General features: G+C 38.9%; 1 protein-coding gene across 3 annotated transcripts in view; it reads right to left on the bottom strand.

Annotated features, from left to right (window-relative positions):
* Nucleotides 1-12,049: 12,049 nt before the first annotated feature.
* The window catches only part of PPIP5K1 (diphosphoinositol pentakisphosphate kinase 1), a 488,970-nt gene continuing 477,702 nt past the window's right edge, over nt 12,050-23,317 (bottom strand). For all 3 annotated transcript variants that reach the window (XM_053717727.1, XM_053717728.1, XM_053717729.1), the window contains 2 exons: nt 22,192-22,299; nt 12,050-15,455 (listed from right to left, as the gene is read on the bottom strand). In XM_053717727.1, the coding sequence (XP_053573702.1) occupies nt 14,974-15,455; nt 22,192-22,299 (590 nt within the window). In that variant the 3' untranslated portion in view covers nt 12,050-14,973. The remainder of the gene's footprint in view (nt 15,456-22,191; nt 22,300-23,317) is intronic.

Genomic DNA, 23,317 nt, shown 5'->3' with positions numbered 1-23,317 from the left:
GCAAAAACATCAAAATTTTAGAATTGTGTACAAGTATGCAAAGAAGACTAAGTAGTTGACTTACAAATTTGGTCAACTGAAGACTAATTCTTGAAAGCCCAAGAGTTGGCGACTGACCTAGTAGAATGAGCAGTAATCATTTGCATTGCAGTGGAGGCTGACATGCCTCAAAATAAGCCTTGTGAATCAAGAGTTTCAACCAAGAGGCCAGAGAAACAGCAGAAACGTTGTCATTTTCTAGCACCAAAAAAGTAAATGAACAAACTAGAAGTCTGCTAAAATCCTTAGTAGCATCAATATAATATTCCAAGGCTCTAACAACATCCAAATTATGCAAAGAGCTCTCTGAAACATACTTAGGATCAGAACACAAAGGGACAACAATTTATTTGCTAACGTTGTCCTCATCACCAGAGGAAACTTTACCTTCTAAAGACATAACAGTATCCCTGATGCAGTAGACAAAGTACTCGCAGAAGGTAAAATCTGAACTGACATTTTACACTTACTAACTGGCGGGAGAGCAGCTTTGATGAATTTTTTTTACGGGTGATAAAACAGTAGCATTCTCCTGTAATGAACAAACAGAAGAATCAGTAATACCCAATAGAAGCAGCATTAGGTTGGTCTGAATGCATTAACATTTTTAAACATGAGTCACATAAATAAGCTGGAGGAGAGACCTCAGATACTTTACAATAAACACACTTAATCTTTGTAGAAAGGTGTTCAGGAGACTTGGCTTCTAAGGTAGATTTAGGGACAGAATCAAACAGCTCCATTATAGCATTAACAAAGCAAAGCAATAAACACTATAGCCCCTTAAAATGCTCTTGAGGAATGGAAATAACTTATCCCCTTCTAAAGTAGCTTTAAAAAACTTACAGGTAAAATGCGCAAGACCGAGAACATATGTGCACTAACCAGATGTGCGTAATCCAAGTGAAGTGCAAAAAAAGTGTAAAAGATCTAAAAAGATGTGCGTAATCCAAGTGAAGCACAAAAAAAAGTGCAACAGATCTAAAAGACATGAGCAACCCCGATGAACATAAAAACCAACGTGCGATATCCCGACTCGAGTAGACCCAAAGGCTGACGCGCAAAATTCAAACTAAGTGTGTCAAAAACCTGACACGCAAAACAGCAAGGGGAATAATGTCTAGATGTCTAGGTCATATATAATAACAATAAATGACCATAAAAAGGCTATAGATTGTCTAAATGTTAAAAAATTATACTTGCCAATAGACACTCGTCCACCAACAACCAACCAGCTGACAGCTGTCAAACCAGTACAGCCACATATTAGCAGAGTTTATAGAATAGCAACCAAATATGGAGGGAAAAAGGAGCCACAAACAATACCCCATATATGGCCCTTTGACAAGCACTGTACTCTAAGGGGAAACTGGGCCTCAATATAGGCTGATAACCCATCTCTCTGAAGAATCAAATGCACATCTTCATTCTTTGGCCACCTCCAGCAGAGGTAAAGTAAAGTCTGAGGTACATGTGAGGTGGAAGGGGTTTTATAGAGCTCTTGGGGTTTGGGAAACTTTGCCTCCTCCTAGTTGTAAGGAAGAATAATTGATTGTGGACTCTCAACACCTGTATATAAAAAAGAAAACCCCAGAAAAGACACACGGGTCTTAAAAGTTTAAGAGCCCTTTGGGAGATTTATTTTCCAACCATGGTACTTCAGTTCCTTCACAGCGAGATAAAAAGGAGCTTGAACCAAAATGTTGTCGAAGTAAGGAAGTACATACATTTCTTGAGCTCGAACTACTAACAGAGTTCCCAGTACTTTTGTAAAAACTCTAAAAGCAGTAGCCAGACAAAAATTGAGGGCCACAAGATGATAATTATTGTCTAGAAAAGTATCCTCTTTCTTTGATACTATAAAGAAATTTGAATAAAACCCTTGGTTTAATTCTGGAGTTGGAACTTGCCCCACACCAGATACTGGTCTGGTATCGGGGCTGCATATTCATGTGGTCTTAGGAGCTGAGGTAGACTTCTTGGACTGTATGTTTTTAGACCAAGAAGTGGTCAGGAGGATTTGGAGTAGGCAGAACTTTGGGCAGAAGGGGAATCTTTCTGAGCCTTAAATTGCAGAAAGATACGAAAATGAGCTGCAAATCTAAGTTTAGCCTTAGATTTTTTATCCTGGGGTAGAAAAGCTCCCTTACCTCCAGTGACTGTGGAAATGACAGTTTTCAGTCCAGGCGGAAACAGAGATTTACCCGGCAAAGGGAGAGAAAGCTTAGATACCATAACAGCAGGTCAAGACTTAAGCCAACATGTTTGTCTAGCTAAAACAACTAATGCAGCATTCTTAGCATTAATGTGAATAATTTCCACTGCTGCATCACAAACAAAGGAATTTGCTGTTGTCATGAAATTAATGCAATACTGAATCTCATCCAAAGTGGTTAACCAGAATTAAGTTCTGAAAGGTTATCACATCAAACGGCAGTGGCAACACTGACTGTAGGTCTAAATATAAAACCTGCTAGCTGAAAGGATTGCTTACGAAAACCTTCAAGTCTAAAGTATTCTTCTAAGAGGAACTTTCCTCCAAAGTAATAGTAGTATACCTGGCTAAAGTGGAAATAGCTGCATCTGCTTTAGGAATAGTTTCCAAAATCTCTGTATTAAAGGGACACTGAACCCAAATTTTTTCTTTCGTGATTCAGATAGAGCATGCAATTTTAAGCAACTGTCTAACTTACTCCTAACTATCACATTTTCTCATTCTCCTGGTATCTTTATTTGAAAAGCAAGAATGTAAGTTTAAATGCCGGACCATTTTTGGTGAACAATCTGGGTTGTTCTTGCTGATTGGTGGATAAATTCACCAACCAATAAACAAGTGCTGTCCAGGGTCTGAACCAAAAATTGTCTGGCTCCTTAGCTTAGAAGCCTTCTTTTTCAAATAAAGATAGCAAGAGAACAAACAAAAATTGATAATAGGAGTACATTAGAAAGTTGCTTAAAATTACATGCTCTATCTGAATCCCGAAAGAAAAAAAATAAATTTGGTTTAGTGTCCCTTTAACAGAAGGGAGAGAAAACAGACTTGAATTTAGAAGATGGAACAAAAGGTATACCTGGCTTCTGCCATTCCATAGAAACTATTTCAAAAACTAAATCAGGCACAGGAAAAGAGGAAGGCTGCTCTGAAGCTGCCTTAAAAAAATGTATCAATGTATTAACAGGTTACTTGACTGTAACATGACTATCCTCAACCTCTAAGACAATTAAAGGGACAGTCTAGTCAAAAATAAACTTTCCTGATTCAGATAGGGCATGTAATTTTAAACAAGGGCTTAGAAATTAGTATATGAGCCTACCTAAGTTTAGCTTTCACCTAAGAACAACAAGAAACAAAGCACATTTGATGATAAAAGTAAATTAGAAAGTTGTTTAAAATTACATGCCCTATATGAATCATGAAAGTTTAATTTGGACTTCACTATCCCTTTAATATAACTGTGTTAATTATGCAAAGCTGTGGAATTGGTAATAAAGGAATTATCTATCTCTTTAAACAATAAACATTCTGGTGTAGACTGTCCCTTTAAAATTTCCCACAATAAAGCATGAATATGCTCAAGCTTGAAATTAAAGGACACATCCTCTGCCAAAGTAAACAGGTCCTTAGACTAATAGATAATATCCTCAAAATAAAAATCCTCAGAGTATGAGAAACCTCTATCATAAATGGACAAGAAGCTACTTTTGAGCTCGCTAAGCCAACCAAGCTAAAATTAAATAACAGTAACCTTAAAAAACAAATGTTTTTTAAAAAAAGTGCCCCAAATAACTAAAAACTGCCCAGACTATGTGAACATATTCATATTAATAGCTTAGTGGACTATAAACGTGCAAGTACTTACAATTAGCACCTTCGTCCCCTGTGCTTTCCTCAGCTGCAGCAACTTGCTTCCAGACGAGCCCATCCTAGGCAGTGTGAGCATGATGCCAAGGATCTAAGTCTGTAACAGCATCTACAACCCAGGGGATTGTTGGACAAGTCCACATTTCACCTAGGGAGGGCTGTGGATCCACAAGTAGCAGCTCACTGTAGACCAGGGGATTGTAGGAAAGGTCCACATTTCACCTGGGTTGCCAGAGTGCCATTGAGAAAATACTTCTTTACTACCCGTCTGATAATTCCTTGTCTACCCCTCTGAACCACAGGATTACTGCAAGGAGGAACTGTATCGGTTAGAGGATCCCCTTCCAACGACAAGTAGATCTGCACTTCAATTTCAAATCATGCCTTTTCAAGGAGGCAAAAAAAAATTAATGAGGATAACAGGAATTGAGAGGGATTTAAAGTTCTGGCATGTCTTTTGCCTTATCCTAGTGGTCAGGAGTATTCCCACATGTGATGTCTCATGGACTCTTCACTATCTGATGAAAGAAATCTGTAACCTAGGTTTTTAAAACGCAGAAATTTGCCTAAACCAGCTATATGATTTGCAGAGTTTGTAGGTTAAATAAATATACTTATTTGTCCACATTAGGGAGCACAACTTTTACACAAAAGCAAGAGGGTTTTAATGTCCTTTAAATTTTGAAGGGATTTTATATGCTAGAAATAGAAGATGATTTTGTCACAAAAGGGAAGGAAGGCACTCACTTTAGAGAACCTAGGCCTAATAAATGAGCCTAGAAAATAAAAAACTTTGTTAAAAGATATTTATCTCATTGCAGACAAATATGGGCATTTTATTATTACATCAGATATTAGAGGAAACCAGCTATAATAGTTTTCACTGGATATTAATGTTGTTTCATGAGGAGTTTCAAACATCAATGCAATATTTACTGGACATCTAAAGGAAGATGTCTAAATAAGATCAGATTACTACCTATGATAAATCAATGTCACCATATTCAGAACTGGTGGGTATACTCTACCTTGATACTTTGAGTAGAAGAAGCTTACCAGAAGTTTCAGGAAGCCTCCTTTTTCCCCATGCCTATGCATTTTTATTATATTTCAAATTGGTTGGTCAGTTCCAAAGTGAGCCATACAAAATGTATTCAACAAAAACTAGAATGTGGTTAACAAAGGTTCATGGTTAAACTGTAATTCTAGTAGAACCTGAAACAAATCCAGTTGCCAAAGAAGCTTTTTGCACCATGATGGTTCCAGCATTGAAGCTTCTAGATAATAATTAAGGTCTCTAAACACCATATCTATACAAAAAAAATTGCCTGGTCATTAACATTTCAATGAAGAAAAACTTGTAAATAAATAAGAGGTGCTGAACCTGTGGCATGTGTACCCAAGGTGTCACTCAAAGCAAATATGCTGTCAACAAAAAGACTATCACCATACTGCTTGGTTTAAATTAGCTAGAAAGGTGGTAATATTTTTTCTTACAAAACAAAGCTATATATGAGCAATTAAGTTTCAGTTGATTACATATAACCTAATGGCTCTAACATTTTCATAAAAATGACCATGGACACTTAGACATTTACTTCCCCTGGAATAAATATTTTAACCAATAAGCTACCTTAGAAACAACATCCTTTAGGAAAATAAAAAATGGAGGAATAAACAGTAGAGCTTCAAGCTCTGTCTTGAAATTCAGCAATGTCATGGACAATTTGTGAGATTAAAATGATTATTTTCAAAACAACTTCAGAACCAAGCTTTGAAGGAAAGGAATAAAACTTTCTGAAAATGGAAAAGCAAAACATTAATACACACATCAACTCCAAGACCTGCTGGAGACGGTCCTGAGCAGACTTTTATTAACAACTGTTCACAAAAAAGTGAAAAACATGAAAACAAGCTTGTATAGCCATGCAGCTCTGTCTAACATTCTTGATCTTTAGAATCCAGGGCTTATTAATTATGCCTTAAGTGCCAAATATTGTTTGAAAGAACAAGCATCTTTTTAAAAAGCTTTTACTGAAAGCTATAACTCTAAAGTCACCATGGAGGCATGATCAGATGCCAATTCTTCTGAATAATCCTCTACTAGGATATCACCTAGATAACCGCTTACTAAGATCACCAGAGATCTGATCTTTAAAAGATCTCAATCACAACCCTTGCTGCCTTGGTGACAGAAAAAAAAAGAACCACAAACTGAAAGTGGAACTATTTAACAATAAATGAGGAAGTTGAAATTATATTGATGGGTGGGAATATAAAGATATGCATCATTCTGCTCTATGGTGGTATGAACTGACCCAGTACCAGGATAAAAAGAGGCCCCATTCTGAAATGTGGAACAATAGCAACATTTCCCCGAATAAACTGGCCATCTTACATCGAAGAAATAAAAAGGTTGTACTAAAACCACTGACGTTAACAACAAACAAAGTGACTTGACCCAGTAAATTGCAAATTATATTTAAAGACCCAGAAGAACTTGAGAAACTCAATACCTTGGAGCAATTGCTCTGATAAAAGGTATTCTGTGACCCTTAGGAGCAATTTTGCTTAAGAGTGACACATTCCCTTAAAAACAACCTACATCCCAAAGAAGGAAACTGTATTGAAATGGCTAATCCATCAGGCTTTATATGTAGTGCCTTCTGAAAAGATCTACAATTAATCTTCTAGGAGAGGTGCTTAAGGCTTTGTTATTTTTTCCCTAATCGAACAAAAAATAGGTCTGGAACTAATTTTAAGGTTTAGTGGCCTTATACACTTCACTTTATCAATTTGACAAACTAACATATACCCCTTTTCAGTTTCGTCTCACAAAAACATAATTTATGCTTACCAGATAAATTCCTTTCCTTCCGGATAGGGAGAGTCCACGGCTTCATTCCTTACTGTTGGCAAATACAGCACCTGGCCACCAGAAGGAGGCAAAGACACCCCAGCCAAAGGCTTAAATATCCCTCCCACTTCCTCATTACCCCAGTCATTCTGCTGAGGGAACAAAGGAGAAGTAGGAGAAACATAAGGGTATAAATGGTGGCAGAAGAATAAAATAAATAATAGGGGACAGCTCAAAGACAAGAAAAAATGGGCGGGGGCCGTGGACGCTCCCTATCCGGAAGGAAAGGAATTTATTTGGTAAGTATACTGTTGGGAAAACTATACCCAAGCTCCAGAGGACACTGAGGGCACCACAGCCTGCAAAACATTTCTCCCTAAAGCTGCTTCAGCCAAAGCAAAAACATCAAACTTGTAAAATTTTAGAAAAGTATGTAAGGGGGACCAGGTATCTGCCTTACAAATCTGATCCATAGAGGCCTCTTTCTTAAAGATCCATGATGAAGCCACTGCTCTAGTGGAATGAGCCATTATCCTCTCAGGAGGACGATGTCCTGCTGTTTTGTAAGCTAAGCGGATGACACTCCTTAACCAAAAAGATAGGGAAGTCTAAGTAGCCTTCTGCCCCTTACGCTTCCCCAAAAGAGAACCTTCCAAGATAACAATTTAATGTCAACGGAATGCAGAGGCTCAAATGGAAAACCTGTTGGAAAACCTGAAGAACAAGATTTAGGATCCAAAGAGGAGCCCCAGATCTAAACACATGTCTGATCCTAATCAGAGCCTTACCAAAGGACTGCACGTCTGGAAGCTCAGCATATTCTCTTGTGCAATAAAACAGACAGGGCTGAAATATGTCCCCTCAGGGAACTAGCAGAAAGGCCCTTCTCCAGCCCATCCTGGAGAAAAGATAAGATCCTGGCAACCTTAACTCTGTGCCAGGAAAACCACGCTCTTCACACCAGAATAAGTAGGTCCTCCATACCTTGTGGTAGATATGCTGAGTACCTGGTTTACAAGCTTGAATAAGAGTATCAATGACACTCTCAGAGAAACCTTTCTTGGCTAAGACTAAGCGTTCAATCTCCATGCAGTCAGCATCAGAGAATCTAGATTTTAATGAACAAATGGACCTTGTATCAGTAGGTCTCTAATCTTCAAGGCCTTGAAGATTGACTGTAGTTCCAAAATATTGATCGGGAGGTAGGACTCCTCCTGAGTACACAACCCCTGTGTCTTCCTGGCACCCCAAACAGCTCCCCATCCGGATAGGCTTACGTCCATAGTCACAATCTCCTAAGATGGTTTTAAGAAGCATGTCCCTCGGATCAGATGATCTGGACAGAGCCACCAAGAGAGCAATTCTCTTGACTGTCTAATACAATCTGTTGAGACAGTTCTGAATGATCGCCATTCTACTGCCTCAGCAAGCAGTGTTGTAAAGGTCTGAGACGGAACCTGCAAAAGGAATGATGTCCATGCAGGACATCATTAGACCAATCACCTCCATACACTGAGCCACAGAGGGAATCTAGGAGGTCCGGAGGGCAAGACATGCCGAAGTTAAATTGCAACGTCTCTGGTTTGTTAGAAATATCCTCATGGATATGGAGTCTTTTATAGTACCCAGGAATTCCACCCTGGTACTTGGGATAAGATAACTCTTTTCCAAGTTTAACTTCTATCCATGTGATCGAAGAAGACTGAGAAGGGACTCCGAGAATTACGGGGTTACTGCAATACCCTGAGTTCTGGCAATGGCTAGAAGAGCCCCCTGAACCTTCATAAAGATTCTTGGAGCAGTAGCTAGGCCAAACGGAAGGGCAATGAACTGGAAGTGCTGGTCCAGGAATGCAAACATCAGGAACTGAAAGTGTTCCCTGTGGATTAGAACATGAAGGTAAGCGCTCTTCAGATCTATAGTGGTCATAAACTGGCCTTCCCGAATTAAAGGAAGGATGGACCTTATCGTCTCCATCTTGAAGGAAGGGACACTGAGAAATTTGTTTAAGCACTTTAGGTCCAGAATTGGGCGGAAAGTTCACTCCTTATTTGGGACCACAAAAAGGTTTGAATAAAACCCCAAACCTCTTTCCTCGATAGGCATCGGGACAACAACTCCTAAGGAGGATAGATCCCGAACGCATCCTAGAAAGGCATCCCTCTTTTCTGGTCTGGTAGTTTCGAGAGAAGGAATCTGCCCCTTGGTGGATGAGATTTGAAGCCTAACTTTTTTCTCCCTGAGATACCACCTCCAGGACCCATGGATCCTGTACGCCCTTGAACCAGGCGTCTGAAAAAAGAGACAGACTGCCCCCTACACGATCCGATCCCGGATCGGGGGCCGCCCCTTCATGACGATTTGTTTTCGGGGGGCTTCTTATTCTGCTTGAATTTATTCCAGGACTGAGCTGCCTTTAAAGTACTCTTGCGTTGCTCAGGCTTGGAGGTGGATTGTTGTCGTTAGGATTTGTCAGAAAGGAACAAAAATTAGAAGGATTGTCATCCCTTAGACTTGTTCTTCTTATCTTGCGGTACGAAGGCACCCTTAGCTCCGGTAACCTTAGAAATAATGGAGTCCAGGCCTGGACCAAATAAAATCTTTCCCTTGAAGGGAAGAGAAAGGAGTCTGTACTTAGAAGTCATATACGCAGACCAAGACTTCAACCAGAGCGCCCGGCGGGCTAGGACCGCAAAGCCAGAGGCCTTTGCATTTAGGCAAATAATTTGCATGTTCGCATTACAGATAAAAGAATTAGCAATTCTCAGAGCTTTAATTCTGTCTTGAATATCCTCAAGGGGAGACTCCACCTCAATGAGTTCTGACAAAGTCTCGCACCAGTAGGTAGCCGCTCCGGCAACTCCAGCCGCCAGTTGAAACAAAAATCCTGTATGTTGAAACAGCTTTCTCAGAAAGGTTTCCATTTTCTTATCCATCGGCTCTCTGAATGAAGAGCTATCCTCAAGAGGTATAGTAGTATGTTTAGCAAGTATAGAGATAGCACCTTCCACCTTAGGAATGGAGCCCCACAAATCCAGCTGAGAGTCCGAGAACGGGAACAACCTTTTAAAAGTAGAAGAGGGAGAAAAGGAAGAACCAGTCCTTTGCCATTCGTTCTTAATAATGTTCGCCATCTTAACCGGCACAGGAAAATTTGAAGGAACGTTCCTGTCTTCGTAAACTCTGTCCAATTTAGGTATCATAGGTTCTTCAGGCAGCACGGCCTCTGGAACCTCTAACGTAGACAGAACCTCCTTTAATAAAAAGCGCAAGTGCTTAATTTTAAATCTAAAGGAAGTTTCCTCCACAGCAGGAGACTTAGACGCTAAGGACTCTGACCCAGAAAGATCAGCCTCTGAAGCTACAGAGGTTAACTCATCATCTGATAACTGGGACATAATATCTAAATCAGATAAATATTTAGATGACCCCGGGTCAGGGGAGCTATGTTTAACCTTTCTCTTGCATTTGTTAGAGCGAGGTAATGCACTGAGGGCCGCAGACACAGTCGTTTGTAACTGCGCAGCAAAGTCCGCAGGAAGAAGGCCCCCTCCGGATGGAGGATTAGATGTGCTACGGGGAAATGCATGTGGAGTGGATAATGTAGCAAGGGTAGTAATCTCACGGGACGCCGAGTCCTGAGAGGTAGACGGCTCAGAGGGACTAAGAGCCTTAGCAGGCTTGTCTCCCTTCTTAGACTTTATAACGGTTTTAAGGCATGTGGAACATAATTGAGTGGGCAGGAAAACCACGGCCTCCTCACAATATAAACAGGTATGATTTAGTACAGGAGTACCTTCGAACATGTCAGAGTCCTCCATAGCTCAGGTTATACCCACAGAAGATAGAAAACTGCACCTTTATACTCCCAATGGCTGGGGCACTCACCACCTTCTAGACCCAGACAGTTAACAGAGGAAACACTCTCCTCAGGTTCAAATCTCAGCCAGAATGGAGGAAATGAATATAGACCACACCAGGTCGCATGGAGTGTAAGACAGTACTTCCCTTGTTATTACAAGTGCAGCAAGTAATAGGAGCATAGACCACACCAGGTCGCATGGAGTGTAAGACAGTACTTCCCTTGTTATTACATGCGCAGCAAGTAATAGGAGCTGTGCAACACTTTCAAAAACGAAAGTGAAACTTAAAAGTGAAACCTGTTTGTTCCAGCCAAAAACACACATTCTATCAGCCAAGGAAAAAAAATCACACAAAGCAGCATGTAAATTAATACACTGATTAATTAACCCCAACTGTTCAATAAACCCCCTTCAGAGGATATTAACCCTGGATCCTATCAAGGTATAAAGGAGCCAAACTGTTACCCTGTTTTAGCGTTTTATGTGTAAAAATTGAAACGATCTTACCTCCAGGATCCATGCTGTGGAACAGAACACAGCCTTTCAAGTGTGACAGTCTTATAGCAGCGCTCCTGACATGGACTTGAGTGAGAGAAAGCAGGCAGTAAAACTCGTCAACACTGATTGCTTAGGAGTTGTTAGCAGTAGTCTGGAAGGTTTTGCAGAAAAACTTTCCCTGCATCTCCAGACTCTAACAATACTCTCACTGAGAGGTTGACATGACTACTTAAAACTCCAGTCCTTTCTCGAGGGACAGATACCCTTTTTCAGGACCCTCCGAATCTTCTGACACTTCTCTGCCACCTCCTAACGTGACGAAAGGCAAAGAATGACTGGGGTAATGAGGAAGTGGGAGGGATATGTAAGCCTTTGGCTGGGGTGTCTTTGCATCCTCCTGGTGGCCAGGTGTTGTATTTTCCAACAGTAAGGAATGAAGCCGTGGACTCTCTCTATCTTAGGAAGGAAACAAGAATGTAAAATAATTCCTAGAAGACTATCAGAGGAGCCAGAATATGAAACTCTTTGGGAATGCAAAGGATGAAAAGAATCTTCTACCAAAACCTTTAATTTAAAGTATAATTTGGGGCAGAAAGGCCAAGAGTCCAATGAAGTCTAATAAATGAATTCAATGGATAATCTCATGCATCAGGGTTCCTGCATGCTGCAGCCCAAAACACAAACAGCACTAGATCCTTTTCAGTAAACTGTAATGGGAAGGGGGCAAAACTAAACCAAAAATGCTTAAATCCTTAGAAACAGAGCTCAAATGAGCACAGTATATACGGAAAAAGCGGGGGTCTCAAAAAGATTCTACATACTGCAAGTGGATATAGGTAATGCAGCCTCCAGTTCTGAATATGACATTATTAAATGGATCACAGTCTACTTGGTCCAAAATCTACACTGCACAGAACAGACTGATGGACATTTCTACAAATCAACTCTATACCCCTTATTTTATTTTTAAGTTTTGTACTCACCAATTCATGAATCCAGAATCCAAAAAAACAAAACAAAAAACAGCAGAAAACAAGAAATAAACACACATACAACTTGAACAAGAAGCTCTGGCAAGAGAACATTACATTACAGAAACGTTAACAAGCTAATATACAAACTCCACTTTACAATTATTTTCAAAACCAAAGCTTAGGTGGGATCTAAAAAAATAAAAATGTAGTCAGTCAGTCACTTATGAATGTCCTCAAACAATACTTCCTCACATCACAAACATGGATATATTATAAGTAGACAATTTCTGTTTGCAGCACAGTGCTGTATTATCTGTGTATAATAGATAAATAAATAAATTAAAACACTTTTTACACAGATACTTTTGATATAATATAGATTAATCTAGTTTAATTTGTAATTGCTAGGCTATTTTAAAATATTTAGTACATCAAATAGCAGTTCTTAACAGCAATACTTAAGGCTTCTGATTTTACAGGAAATCTTTATTTCTGTAGTAATAATAAACTATTTTTTTTATATTATATGACTGTATGCTAATCAAGTTTTTAAAATCATATTCCTTTGTCACCAGTAGATTTTTTTTTATATATAGTTCATTGCTAAAATGTTTATTTAAGATTATAGAGAACAAACTTAAAATTTCCATAGAAAGATGTCCTTGTTTTAAAACCAGTAGCCATAATTTGCCACTGCTTACAACATACAGGATGCGTCTGTGTTTGTTAAGTGGTCACTATCAATAAAGTTAATCTAAAGATTACTGAGCAAACAAAATGGCTCTGATCTGCACACCAGTGTGTACTGCATATTTCACAGATCATGAAGCCATTTACTTAGTGATCCGAAAGTTCCTCCTGCTAAATCAGCAATGGGAAGCATTACTCATGAAAACAGAGTATTTGAGCTCCTCCATTGTCTTTTGGCACCTAAATCTGGTTTTGTCTAAAACTAGTCCCTGAACCTGATTAAGAGTAATCAGGTTCCCATTGCAGCAAAAGTATTCAAGTATTTTTACTGGAACTACAATGCATTCTGTGTCATTTAAACAAAAAAATGTTTAAATGCCACAAATGACTTTACAATATTTATTGATATAAAGCTTTTAAAAACCAAAAGATTTATCCTTTTGGCAGTGTGCTCTCCCTACAATCATATTGTGTGTAGGATGAACTTTACCCATGGCTACTTAACCTTTCTCAGTGTAAATATCTTTCTAATTAATAACATTCTGGCACAATTTACAATACCATAAAAACATGTGCAAATTAGCCTAACCCACAGTTACTACAGGAGTCGTCAATATTTTAAAATTTGATGGACTGAAATTCTGGCAAATAGTGATCAGTTCTATAAAATGGCAGGAGAAAGTGGTCACCCAGAGAGGTCTTTATAGGAATAAACTGGTTTAAATATTTTAAGTCCTTAATCTGTATAAGAAGTCTTGCAGTGTGTGTAAAGTTTCACCAGGGTCTCTTTTTCAGCTTAGTGCAAGAGGCCATATTCGTTTAGCTGAAGTATTTGAGCACTGTTTGGTAGCGGTCCTCCAAACAATTATCACATTCTTACCATTTCTTCGCTTTTTTTTTCCTTTTTAAATGTTCACATGTTGTAGAACAATATCAAGAAATGACTATTCCACAATATAAAAATACATACATTATTCTTAATCCAAAAATAAAAAAAAAAAAGAGAGAAAGCTTATCGCTCAGATAAGTGAAAATATCCAGGCTAAACTCGGATTGGGTCTAGGATGGCATAATATAAATCATGGGTATCATTTTTAAAAAACTGAAGAAGAAAATATGCTGATCCTAACAAATGAACAATGTATCCCTGTAGTCTAAATCTCAAATGAGAATTTTTTTTTATAATTATAAGCAATTTCATATCAACCGTAAAGCACTGATAATTAGATAATGCCATGAAGATTTCTGAAGATGGCATGTACAGAAATAGTTGTTTGCATTCTAGAGTGCACAATACTTTGACTGAAAATGAAAAACAATATAAATGCTCAGTAGTTTTTAGTTAAAACAGTGCATCTGTTGATGTTTATGCCATTTCTTTGTAAATATCCTCTTTTGTAATTCATGTCTGGTGAGCCATAGTATCAAGACTCCCACTGATGCCAGGAGGAAATGTCAAATGGGCTAAATAACAAAAACATGTAAAAAAGAAGAAGAAAAAAAAGTAATGTATGACTATTATTCTTCACGCCTGAGAGTTTTGAGAAAAGTCTTAAGAAGCAGCCAACTGATTTCCCTTTGTATAAAGAACTTGTGTATTTAACACAGTGCACACAACAAATAGTGAGTCTTGAGTTGGTTACATGTTTTTTTCATGCTGTCAAATCCACAGGGGGAAGATAATCCATACTGTTTTTGGCTACCAAATCTCTGAAAGACAAACAATTAATCAAGGGCCACTCATTTATTGAAAATGAATTTCAGTTGGCAAATTAATTTCCTGTCAGATACAGCTGACTAGCACATTGGTAACAGATGTGGTATGCAACAGCACTATCCAATAATAAATAAATCCAGAAGATGACAGATACAGCCAACGCCGATGCCTGAACCACTATGCAATATTTTGAGTCAAGTGTTCCTTTATTCTGAGTGGTCATAATGAATGCAAAAAGTACCCTGTCCTTTAACCCTTGCAGTCAAATGAACAGTAAACTGTCATCAAGCGAAGAAAAGCATAGACACTGAATCCGACGCAAGTTATTTTGATGAAACTTTTAGTGTAAGACAACTGGTAAGGCCATTAAAATTCCAGTTTAGATGTAAACAAGGTGTTGTGATTTTTTTTGTTTTTAAAGTATTTTTTTTTAGAGTACCAAATATATAGTGCACTGGCCTGCCATGAATAACTTACAGTACTGTCTCGGCACCTGGCAGCATTAATTCTGTTACCATCTGTTCTCCTAAAGGTAACTCTTCTCTGGTTTGCATTTGATGATCAGTTTTGCCATTTTGGATTGAGTAAGATCCTTTAGCTTGCTCCTGATCTGGAAATGATGCCTCTCCGGGGGGCTGTACACCATAGTGCATTTGATCTTCTGTACATGGACATATAGCGGCTGCTACCTCACCAGAAGCTGGCTGTGTAAGATATTTAAGCTCACTGCATAATGATTCTTCCAAAACAGCCGCCTCCTTACACACACCCTGACTGTTGGGGGAATTTTCTCCTGCTGATTGCTGAGCCTGGACGACATCCTCTAGGTTTATTTTTTTCCGCTGATCTTCACTGAGTGTTATTTTATCATTAAAATTAAAACGTGCAGAAAGATCTATAGTGGTTGGAGAGGAAGGACCTGCACTTGACACGGTGCTGGAAGGCCCACTGCTGTCTGTAAAAGCAAATGTAAAGATTATTAGGTATTGTTAATAGTCATAATCATACTTGAGGAATAACCATTACATTTATTTCACTGCATATAAATGGCTCCTATATACATAAAACAAGCTCCTCACTATGGTAACCTTAGAGCAAAACACAGTTAGCACAATAGTAGTAAGCTAGGGATGCAAATAAAATACTTATGTTGTCAGGAAAAGAAAAATAATAACAAATTAACCGGCCTGGTGCAGCCCCTCAGTTCTAGGCTGCGACACAAAAATCGGTGTTTATCATGTTCATCTTAACAAATAAGTAGAAGTACACTGGAGCTCAGACTAAGGTCTCACTTTGAGTGTCATTTCTGTGGGCAATTATATGAATCTCATTCACAGAAGAATGAATGCATATGAAAGAAATGAATTTATCAGGTAAGTTTCTTTCATGTAATTGGCAAGAGTCCATGAGCTAGTGATGTATGGAATAGAAATACCCAAGATGTGGAAGACCAAAGAAGAGTCACTAGAAAGGGAGGGATAAAATAAAAACAGCCATTTTCCGCTGAAAAAATTAAATCTACAAAAAATATGTTTTTCTCATAAATTGAAAGAAAAAAACTTAAAACATTAGCAAAAGAATCAAACTGAAACAGCCGCCTGAAGAACTTTTCTACCAAAGACTGCTTCAGAAGAAGTAAATACATCAAAATGGTAAAATTTAGTAAATATATGCAAAGAAGACCAAGTTGCTGCTTTGCAAATCTGATCAACTGAAGCTTCATTCTTAAAAGCCCAAGAAGTGGAGACTGATCTAGTAGAATGAGCTGTAATCCTCTGAGGTGGGGAATGTTCCGCCTCCAAATAAGCTTTATGAATCAAAAGCTTTAACCAAGATGCCAAAGAAATGGCAGAAGCTTTCTGACCTTTCCTAGAATCAGAGAAGACAACAAATAGACTAGAAGTCTTCCTGAAATCATTAGTAGCTTCAACATAATATTTCAAAGCTCTTACAACATCCAAAGAATGCAAAGATCTTTAAAGAGCATTATTGAGATTAGGACACAAGGAAGGAACAACAATTTCCCTACTAATGTTGTTAGAATTCACAACCCTAGGAAGAAATTTAAACGAAGTCCGCAAAACAGCCTTATCCTGATGGAAAATCAGAAAAGGAGACTCACAAGAGAGAGCAGATAATTCAGAAACTCTTCTATCTGAAGAGAGAGCCAAAAGAAACAACACTTTCCAAGAAAGTAGTTTAATATCCAAAAAATGCATAGGGTCAAAAGGAGGAGCCTGAAAGTCTTTAAAACCAAATTAAGACTTCAAGGAGGAGAGATTGATTCAATAACAGGCTTGATACGAACCAAAGCCTGAACAAAACAGTGAATATCAGGAAGCTTAGCAATCCTTCTATGAAATAAAACAGAAAGAGCAGAGATTTGTCCCTTCAAAGTACTTGCAGACAAACCTTTATCCAAACCATCCTGAAGAAACTGTAAAATTCTAGTAATTCTAAAAGAATGCCAGGAGAATTTATGAGAAGAACACCATGAAATATAGGTCTTCCAAACTTGATAATAAATCTTCCTTGAAACAGACTACAAGCCTGTAGCATAGTATTAATTACTGAGTCAGAGAAACCTCTATGACTAAGCACTAAGCGTTCAATTGCCATACCTTAAAATTTAACGATTTGAGATCCTGATGGAAAAACGGCCCTTGAGACAGAAGGTCTGGTCTTAGAGGAAGTGGCGAAGGCTGGCAACTGGACAGCCGAACAAGATCCGCATACCAAAACCTGTGAGGCCACGCTGGTGCTATCAGAAACACATACGATTGTTTCATAATGATCTTGGAGATCACTCTTGGAGGAAGAACTAGAGGCAGAAAGATATAAGCAGGTTGCTAAAGCATCTACCATCTCCGCCTGAGGATCCCTAGACCTGGACAGGTACTTGGGAAGTTTCTTGTTTAGATGAGAAGCCATCAGATCTATTTCTGGAAGACCCCACATCTGTACAATCTGACAAAATACATCTGGATGGAGAGACCACTCCCCAGGATGTAAGATCTGACAGCTGAGATAATCCGCTTCCCAATTGTCTACACCTGGGATATGCACCGCAGAAATTAGACAAAAGCTGGATTCTGCCCAAGAAAGTATCCAAGATACTTCTTTCATAGCTATGGGACTGTGAGTCCCACCTTGATGATTGACATATGCCACAGTTGTGATATTGTTAGTCTGAAAACAAATGAATGGTTCTCTCTTTAACAGAGGCCAAACCTGAAGAGCACTGAAAATAGCACGGAGTTGTAAAATATTGATTGGTAACCTCGCCTCTTGAGGTTTCCAAACCCCATGTGCTGTCAGAGATCCCCAGACAGCTCCCCAACCTGAAAGACTAGCATCTGTTGTGATCACAGTCCAGGTAGGACGAACAAAAGAGCCCCCCAGAATTAAACGACGATGGTCTAACCACCAAGCCAGAGAGAGTTGAATGTTGGGATTTAAGTATATCAATTGTGATATCTGAGTATAATCCATGCACCATTGATTCAGCATACAAAGCTGTAGAGGTCTCATGTGAAAAGGAGCAAAGGGGATCGCGTCCGATGCTGCAGTCATGAGACCTAAAACTTCCATGCACATAGCCACTGAAGGGAATAATTGAGACTGAAGGTTTCGACAAGCTGAAACCAATTTCATTCGTCTCTTGTCTGTTAAGGACAGAGTCATGGACACTGAATCTATCTGGAAACCTAAAAAGGTGACCCTTGTCCGAGGAATCAAGAAACTCTTTGGTAAATTGATTCTCCAACCATGTCTTTGAAGAAACAAAACTAGCTGATTCGTGTGAGATTCGGCTAAATGTAAAGGCTGAGCTAGTACCAAGATATTGTCCAAATAAGGAAACACCGCAATACCCTGTTCTCTGATTACAGATAGAAGGGCACCGAGAACCTTTTCGAAAAGATCCTTGGAGCTGTTGCTAGGCCAAATGGAAGAGCAGCAAATTGGTAATGCTTGTCTAGAAAAGAGAATCTCAGAAACTGATAGTGGTCTGGATGAATCGGAATGTGAAGATATGCATCCTGTAATACTATCGTGGACATATAATGACCTTGCTGAACAAAAGGCAAAATAGTCCTCATAGTCACCATCTTAAAAGTTGGGACTCTTACAAAACGATTCAAAAACTTCAGATCCAGAACTGGCCTGAATGAATTTTCTTTCTTTGGGACAATGAATAGATTTGAATAAAATCCCCGACCCTGTTTCTGAAACGGAACTGGTATTATTACCCCTGAAAGCTCTAAATCTGAAACACACTTCAGAAAAGCCTTCACCGGATTTGGTGGAACGTGAGAGAGAAAGAATCTTCTCACAGGAGGTCTTACTCTGAAACCTATTCGACACCCTTGAGAGACAATACTCTGAATCCACTGATTTTGAACAGAATCTGCCCAAATGTCTTGGAATAATTTCAAGCTGCCCCCCACCAGCTCAACTGGATCGAGGACCGCGCACCTTCAAGCAGACTTGGGGGCTGGCTTTGGTTTCTTAAAAGACTTGGGTTTATTCCAACTTGAAGAAGGTTTCTAATTGGAACCAGAGTCTTTAGGGGAAGGATTGGTTTTCTGTTCCTTGTTCTGTCAAAAAGAACGAAAACGATTAGAAGCTTTAGATTTACCCTTAGATCTTTTATCCTGAGGCAAAAAACTCCCTTCCCCCAGTGATAGTTGAAATAATTGAATCCAACTGAGAACCAAATAAATTGTTACCTTGGAAAGAAAGAGATAGTAATCTAGACTTAGATGCCATGTCAGCATTCCAAGATTTGAGCCATAAAGCTCTTCTAGCTAAAATAGCTAAAGACATAGATTTAACATCAATTTTGATTATATCAATAATAGCATCACAGATAAAATAATTAGCATGTTAAAACAAACGAACAATGCTAGACAAATCAGGATCTGTTTCCTGTTGCGCTAGGCTATCCAACCAAAAGGTTGATGCAGCCACAACATCAGCCATAGCAATGGCAGGCCTGAGAAGATAGCCAGAATATAAATAAGCTTTCCTTAGATAAGATTCAAGTTTCCTATATAAAGAATCTTTAAAAGAAGTACTGTCTTTCATAGGAATAGTAGTACGTTTGGCAAGAGTAGAAATAGCCCCATCAACTTTGGGAACTTTTCCCCAAAACTCTAATCTAGCCGCTGGCAAAGGGTACAACCTTTTAAACCTAGAAGAAGGAATGAAAGTACCACCAGGTTTATTCCATTCCTTAGCAATCACATCAGAAATAGCAAAAGGAACTGGAAAAACCTCAGGAGTAACCACAGGAGGTTTATAAACAGAATTTAAACGTTTACTAGTTTTGATATCAAGAAGACTAGACTCCTCAATATCCAAAGTAACCAACACTTCTTTTAACAAGCAACAAATATACTCAATCTTGAAAAGATAAGTAGATTTGTCAGTGTCAATGTCTGAGGTAGGATCTTCTGAATCAGAGAGATCCTCATCAGAGGAGGATATTTTAGTATGTTGTCGGTCATTAGAAATTTCATCAATTTTATGAGAAGTTTCAAAAGACCTTTTACGTTTAATAGAAGGCGGAATAGCAGACAAAGCCTTCTCTATCGCATCAGCAATATAATTTTTCACATCAACAGGGATATTATGTACATTAGATGTTGAAAGACAACAGAAACTGTACTAGTACTGATGGAAACGTTTTCTGCATGCAAAAGCTTATCATGACAACTGTTACATACTACAGCTGGAGATATAATCTCAGCTAACTTACAACAGATACACTTAGCTTTGGTAGAACTGTGATCAGGCAGCAGGGATCCAAGAGTTGCTTCTGAGACTGGATCAGATTGAGACATTTTGCAAAAAGTAAAAGAAAAAACAACATTAAAGCAAAATTTACAATTTCCTTATATGGCAGTTTCAGTAATGGGAAAAAATGCAAACAGCATAGCCCTCTGAGCATATAGAAGGAAGTGGGGTGAAAAATAAACTACATTTTTTGGCGCCAAGTATGATGCACGACGCAAAAGGAAGTTGAAAAGTTATTTGGTGCCAACAACATCTGGAAATGACGCAACTTGCGTCATAACAGACGCAACTTCGTGCAAGGAAACATGGCGTCAACTAAGACACCAGAAATGACGAACTTGCGTCATCAAAAACGTACCTTCGCGCCAAAAAAGTCTTGCACCAAGAATGACGCAATAAATAACAGCATTTTGCACCCTCGTAAGCCTAATTTTGCTCGCAAAAATTAAAAGAAAGAACAGTCAATTTGAAAAAAGGACTATACCCCAGGTAAGACATAACTTCCTAAACATGCTTCCCAAACTGAAACTGACAGTCTGCAGAAGGAAATATACATAGACCTGACTCATGGCAAATACAAGTAAAATACATATATTTAAAATTTTATATTAATACATAAAGCGCCAAACCATAGCTGAGTGTGTCTTAAATAAGAAAAACATACTTACCAAAAGACACCCATCCACATATAGCAGATAGCCAAACCAGTACTGAAAAAGTATCAGCAGAGGTAATGGTATAAGAGTATATTGTCGATCTGAAAAGGGAGGTAGGAGATGAATCCCTATGACTGATAACAGAGAACCTCTGAAAAAATTTCCTGCGAAGAAAACCATAAAATCAAAAGGCAATACTCCCTTCACATCCCTCTGACAAATACTGTACTCTGAGAGGAATTGGGCTTCAAAATGCTTAGAAGCGCTTATCATAGAAGAAATCAAGCACAAACTTACTTCACCACCTCCATAGGAGGCAACGTTTGTAAAAACTGAATTGTGGGTGTGGTTTATAGGCATTTTGAGGTTTGGGAAACTTTGCCCCTCCTGGTAGGATTGTATATCCCATACGTCACTAGCTCATGGACTCTTGCCAATTACATGAATGAAATGGGTGTTTATCATGTTCATCTTAACAAATAAGTAGTAATTTGTCCGATACTAATTTATTCACAAACAAGGGTCTTGAACTAAGCTTATAAGTGATGCAACTATGAAATACATACATGTTTTGTGTATAATGTGTTTTGTTCCACACTCCCTAGAGAGACCAAAAAGTAAAATCTGTAACCTAGGCTTTGCAATTGCTGCCAAAATGCCTAAACCAGTTATTTGATTTGCAGCATTTGAAGGTTACATCATTTGCTTTTTGGCCTCTCTAGGGAGTGTGGGACAGAGCACATTTTTTACACAGAAACAAGAGCAGTGCCGGACTAGCCCACCGGGATACCAGGACTTTTTCTGGCTGGTCAGTGGGCCAGCGTTGCCTTAGGGCCACATCCTTGATCAGGGAGGTCACAGAACAAGCCTTGTGTACATGCATAGCACATTTTTTCAAGGCTGCTCCACTCCCGACAAGGGGGTGTGAGCCTGTGGTGGCAGAAAAGTGGCCGTATGCAAGGTAGGGGGGGGGTTAAAGTTTGATTTCCCAGTCTGACCCTGAGCAAGAGGTGTTTAGTGTCTTTTCATATGGACAATTCACAACTTCATGTCTTATTAGTCAACTTAGATAAATACGTTTGCTGGTGAAGAAATAATTCTTGGAAAAATGTTAGTGATTGCAAACTGAAACTGTATGAAAAGGTTTTTGGAGATGTGTTGTGCCTTTTTTGTTATTTAATACATTGTATGCAATAAAAAAGAAACAAACTAAGAACCTACAACACTGATACTTACACCAGGGTGGTCTCTCTGAGCGTTGTCGCAGAGGAAGTGATGAAGATGACAGTATTCTGTTGGGTAAATAAGCTTCCGAAGAGTGGCTAGTCATGGATTCACACCCAGCTGTTATTATACAAAACAATTGTCAGACAGATTCAAATCTTTCACTTCATGGCCCCTATTTATGAAAGTCTGGCGGACCTGATCCGACAGAGAGGATCAGGTCCGCCAGACCTAGCTGAATACGGCGAGCAATACGCTCGCCGTATTCAGCATTGCACCAGCAGCTCACAAGAGCTGCTGGTGCAACGCCGCCCCCTGCTGACTCGCGGTCAATCGGCCGCCAGCAGGGGGGTGTCAATCAACCCGATTGTACTCGATCGGGTTGATTTCCGGCGATGTCTGTCCGCCTGCTCAGGGCAGGCGGAGAGGTTATGGAGCAACGGTCTTTGTGACCGCTTCTTCATAACTGCTGTTACTGGCGAGCCTGCAGGCTCTCCAGAAACACGGGGCATCAAGCTTCATTCGGAGCTTGATAGATAGGCCCCCATATGTCTACCTAGCTGTTATGTCTGATAATGGACTAAGTTAGTGAACAGGCTGCCCGGATCTCATGAAATGAAAAAGACCTTAATCAAGCTGTAATATGTAATTGTGGTTGATTTACATGTTAATAATATAAAACTTCAAGATAAAATAATACAACTGTAAAGCTCTATTAAAGGTACCTTAAACACAAAATAAATGCAAGATAGAATGATATATTCAAAGCACAGAGTAGACTGAGTATAAAATACAGATGCATTTTGTTAAAATTATGTTTGTTGTTTAAATACTGAAAGTGTAAAGTTTTAGTGTCCATTGCATGTTGGAACCTAGGTGTCTTTCTCTGCAGATGCTAATTAGGAACATGTATAAATGGGCCACAAGAATATGCAACTAATGACGTGGAACTGGGGAATTAAGCAGTATTAGTCTGGAGTCTGCACTTTTTAACAGGAATCAGAAAGTTCAGAAATAAATGACAAGAAAATAAGACAAAATAAATAAATAATGTACAATGCAACTTTTTTTTTACTACAAACAATTAAACATTTTATATTACACATTTAAAATGTTTAAAGTCCCTTTATCTAAATTA

The sequence above is a fragment of the Bombina bombina genome, chromosome 6, assembly GCF_027579735.1.
Source record: "Bombina bombina isolate aBomBom1 chromosome 6, aBomBom1.pri, whole genome shotgun sequence".
In the NCBI taxonomy this organism is placed as follows: domain Eukaryota; kingdom Metazoa; phylum Chordata; class Amphibia; order Anura; family Bombinatoridae; genus Bombina; species Bombina bombina.
Note: the sequence above shows the minus strand (reverse complement) of the source record. Positions and strands in the feature narration are given on the sequence as shown.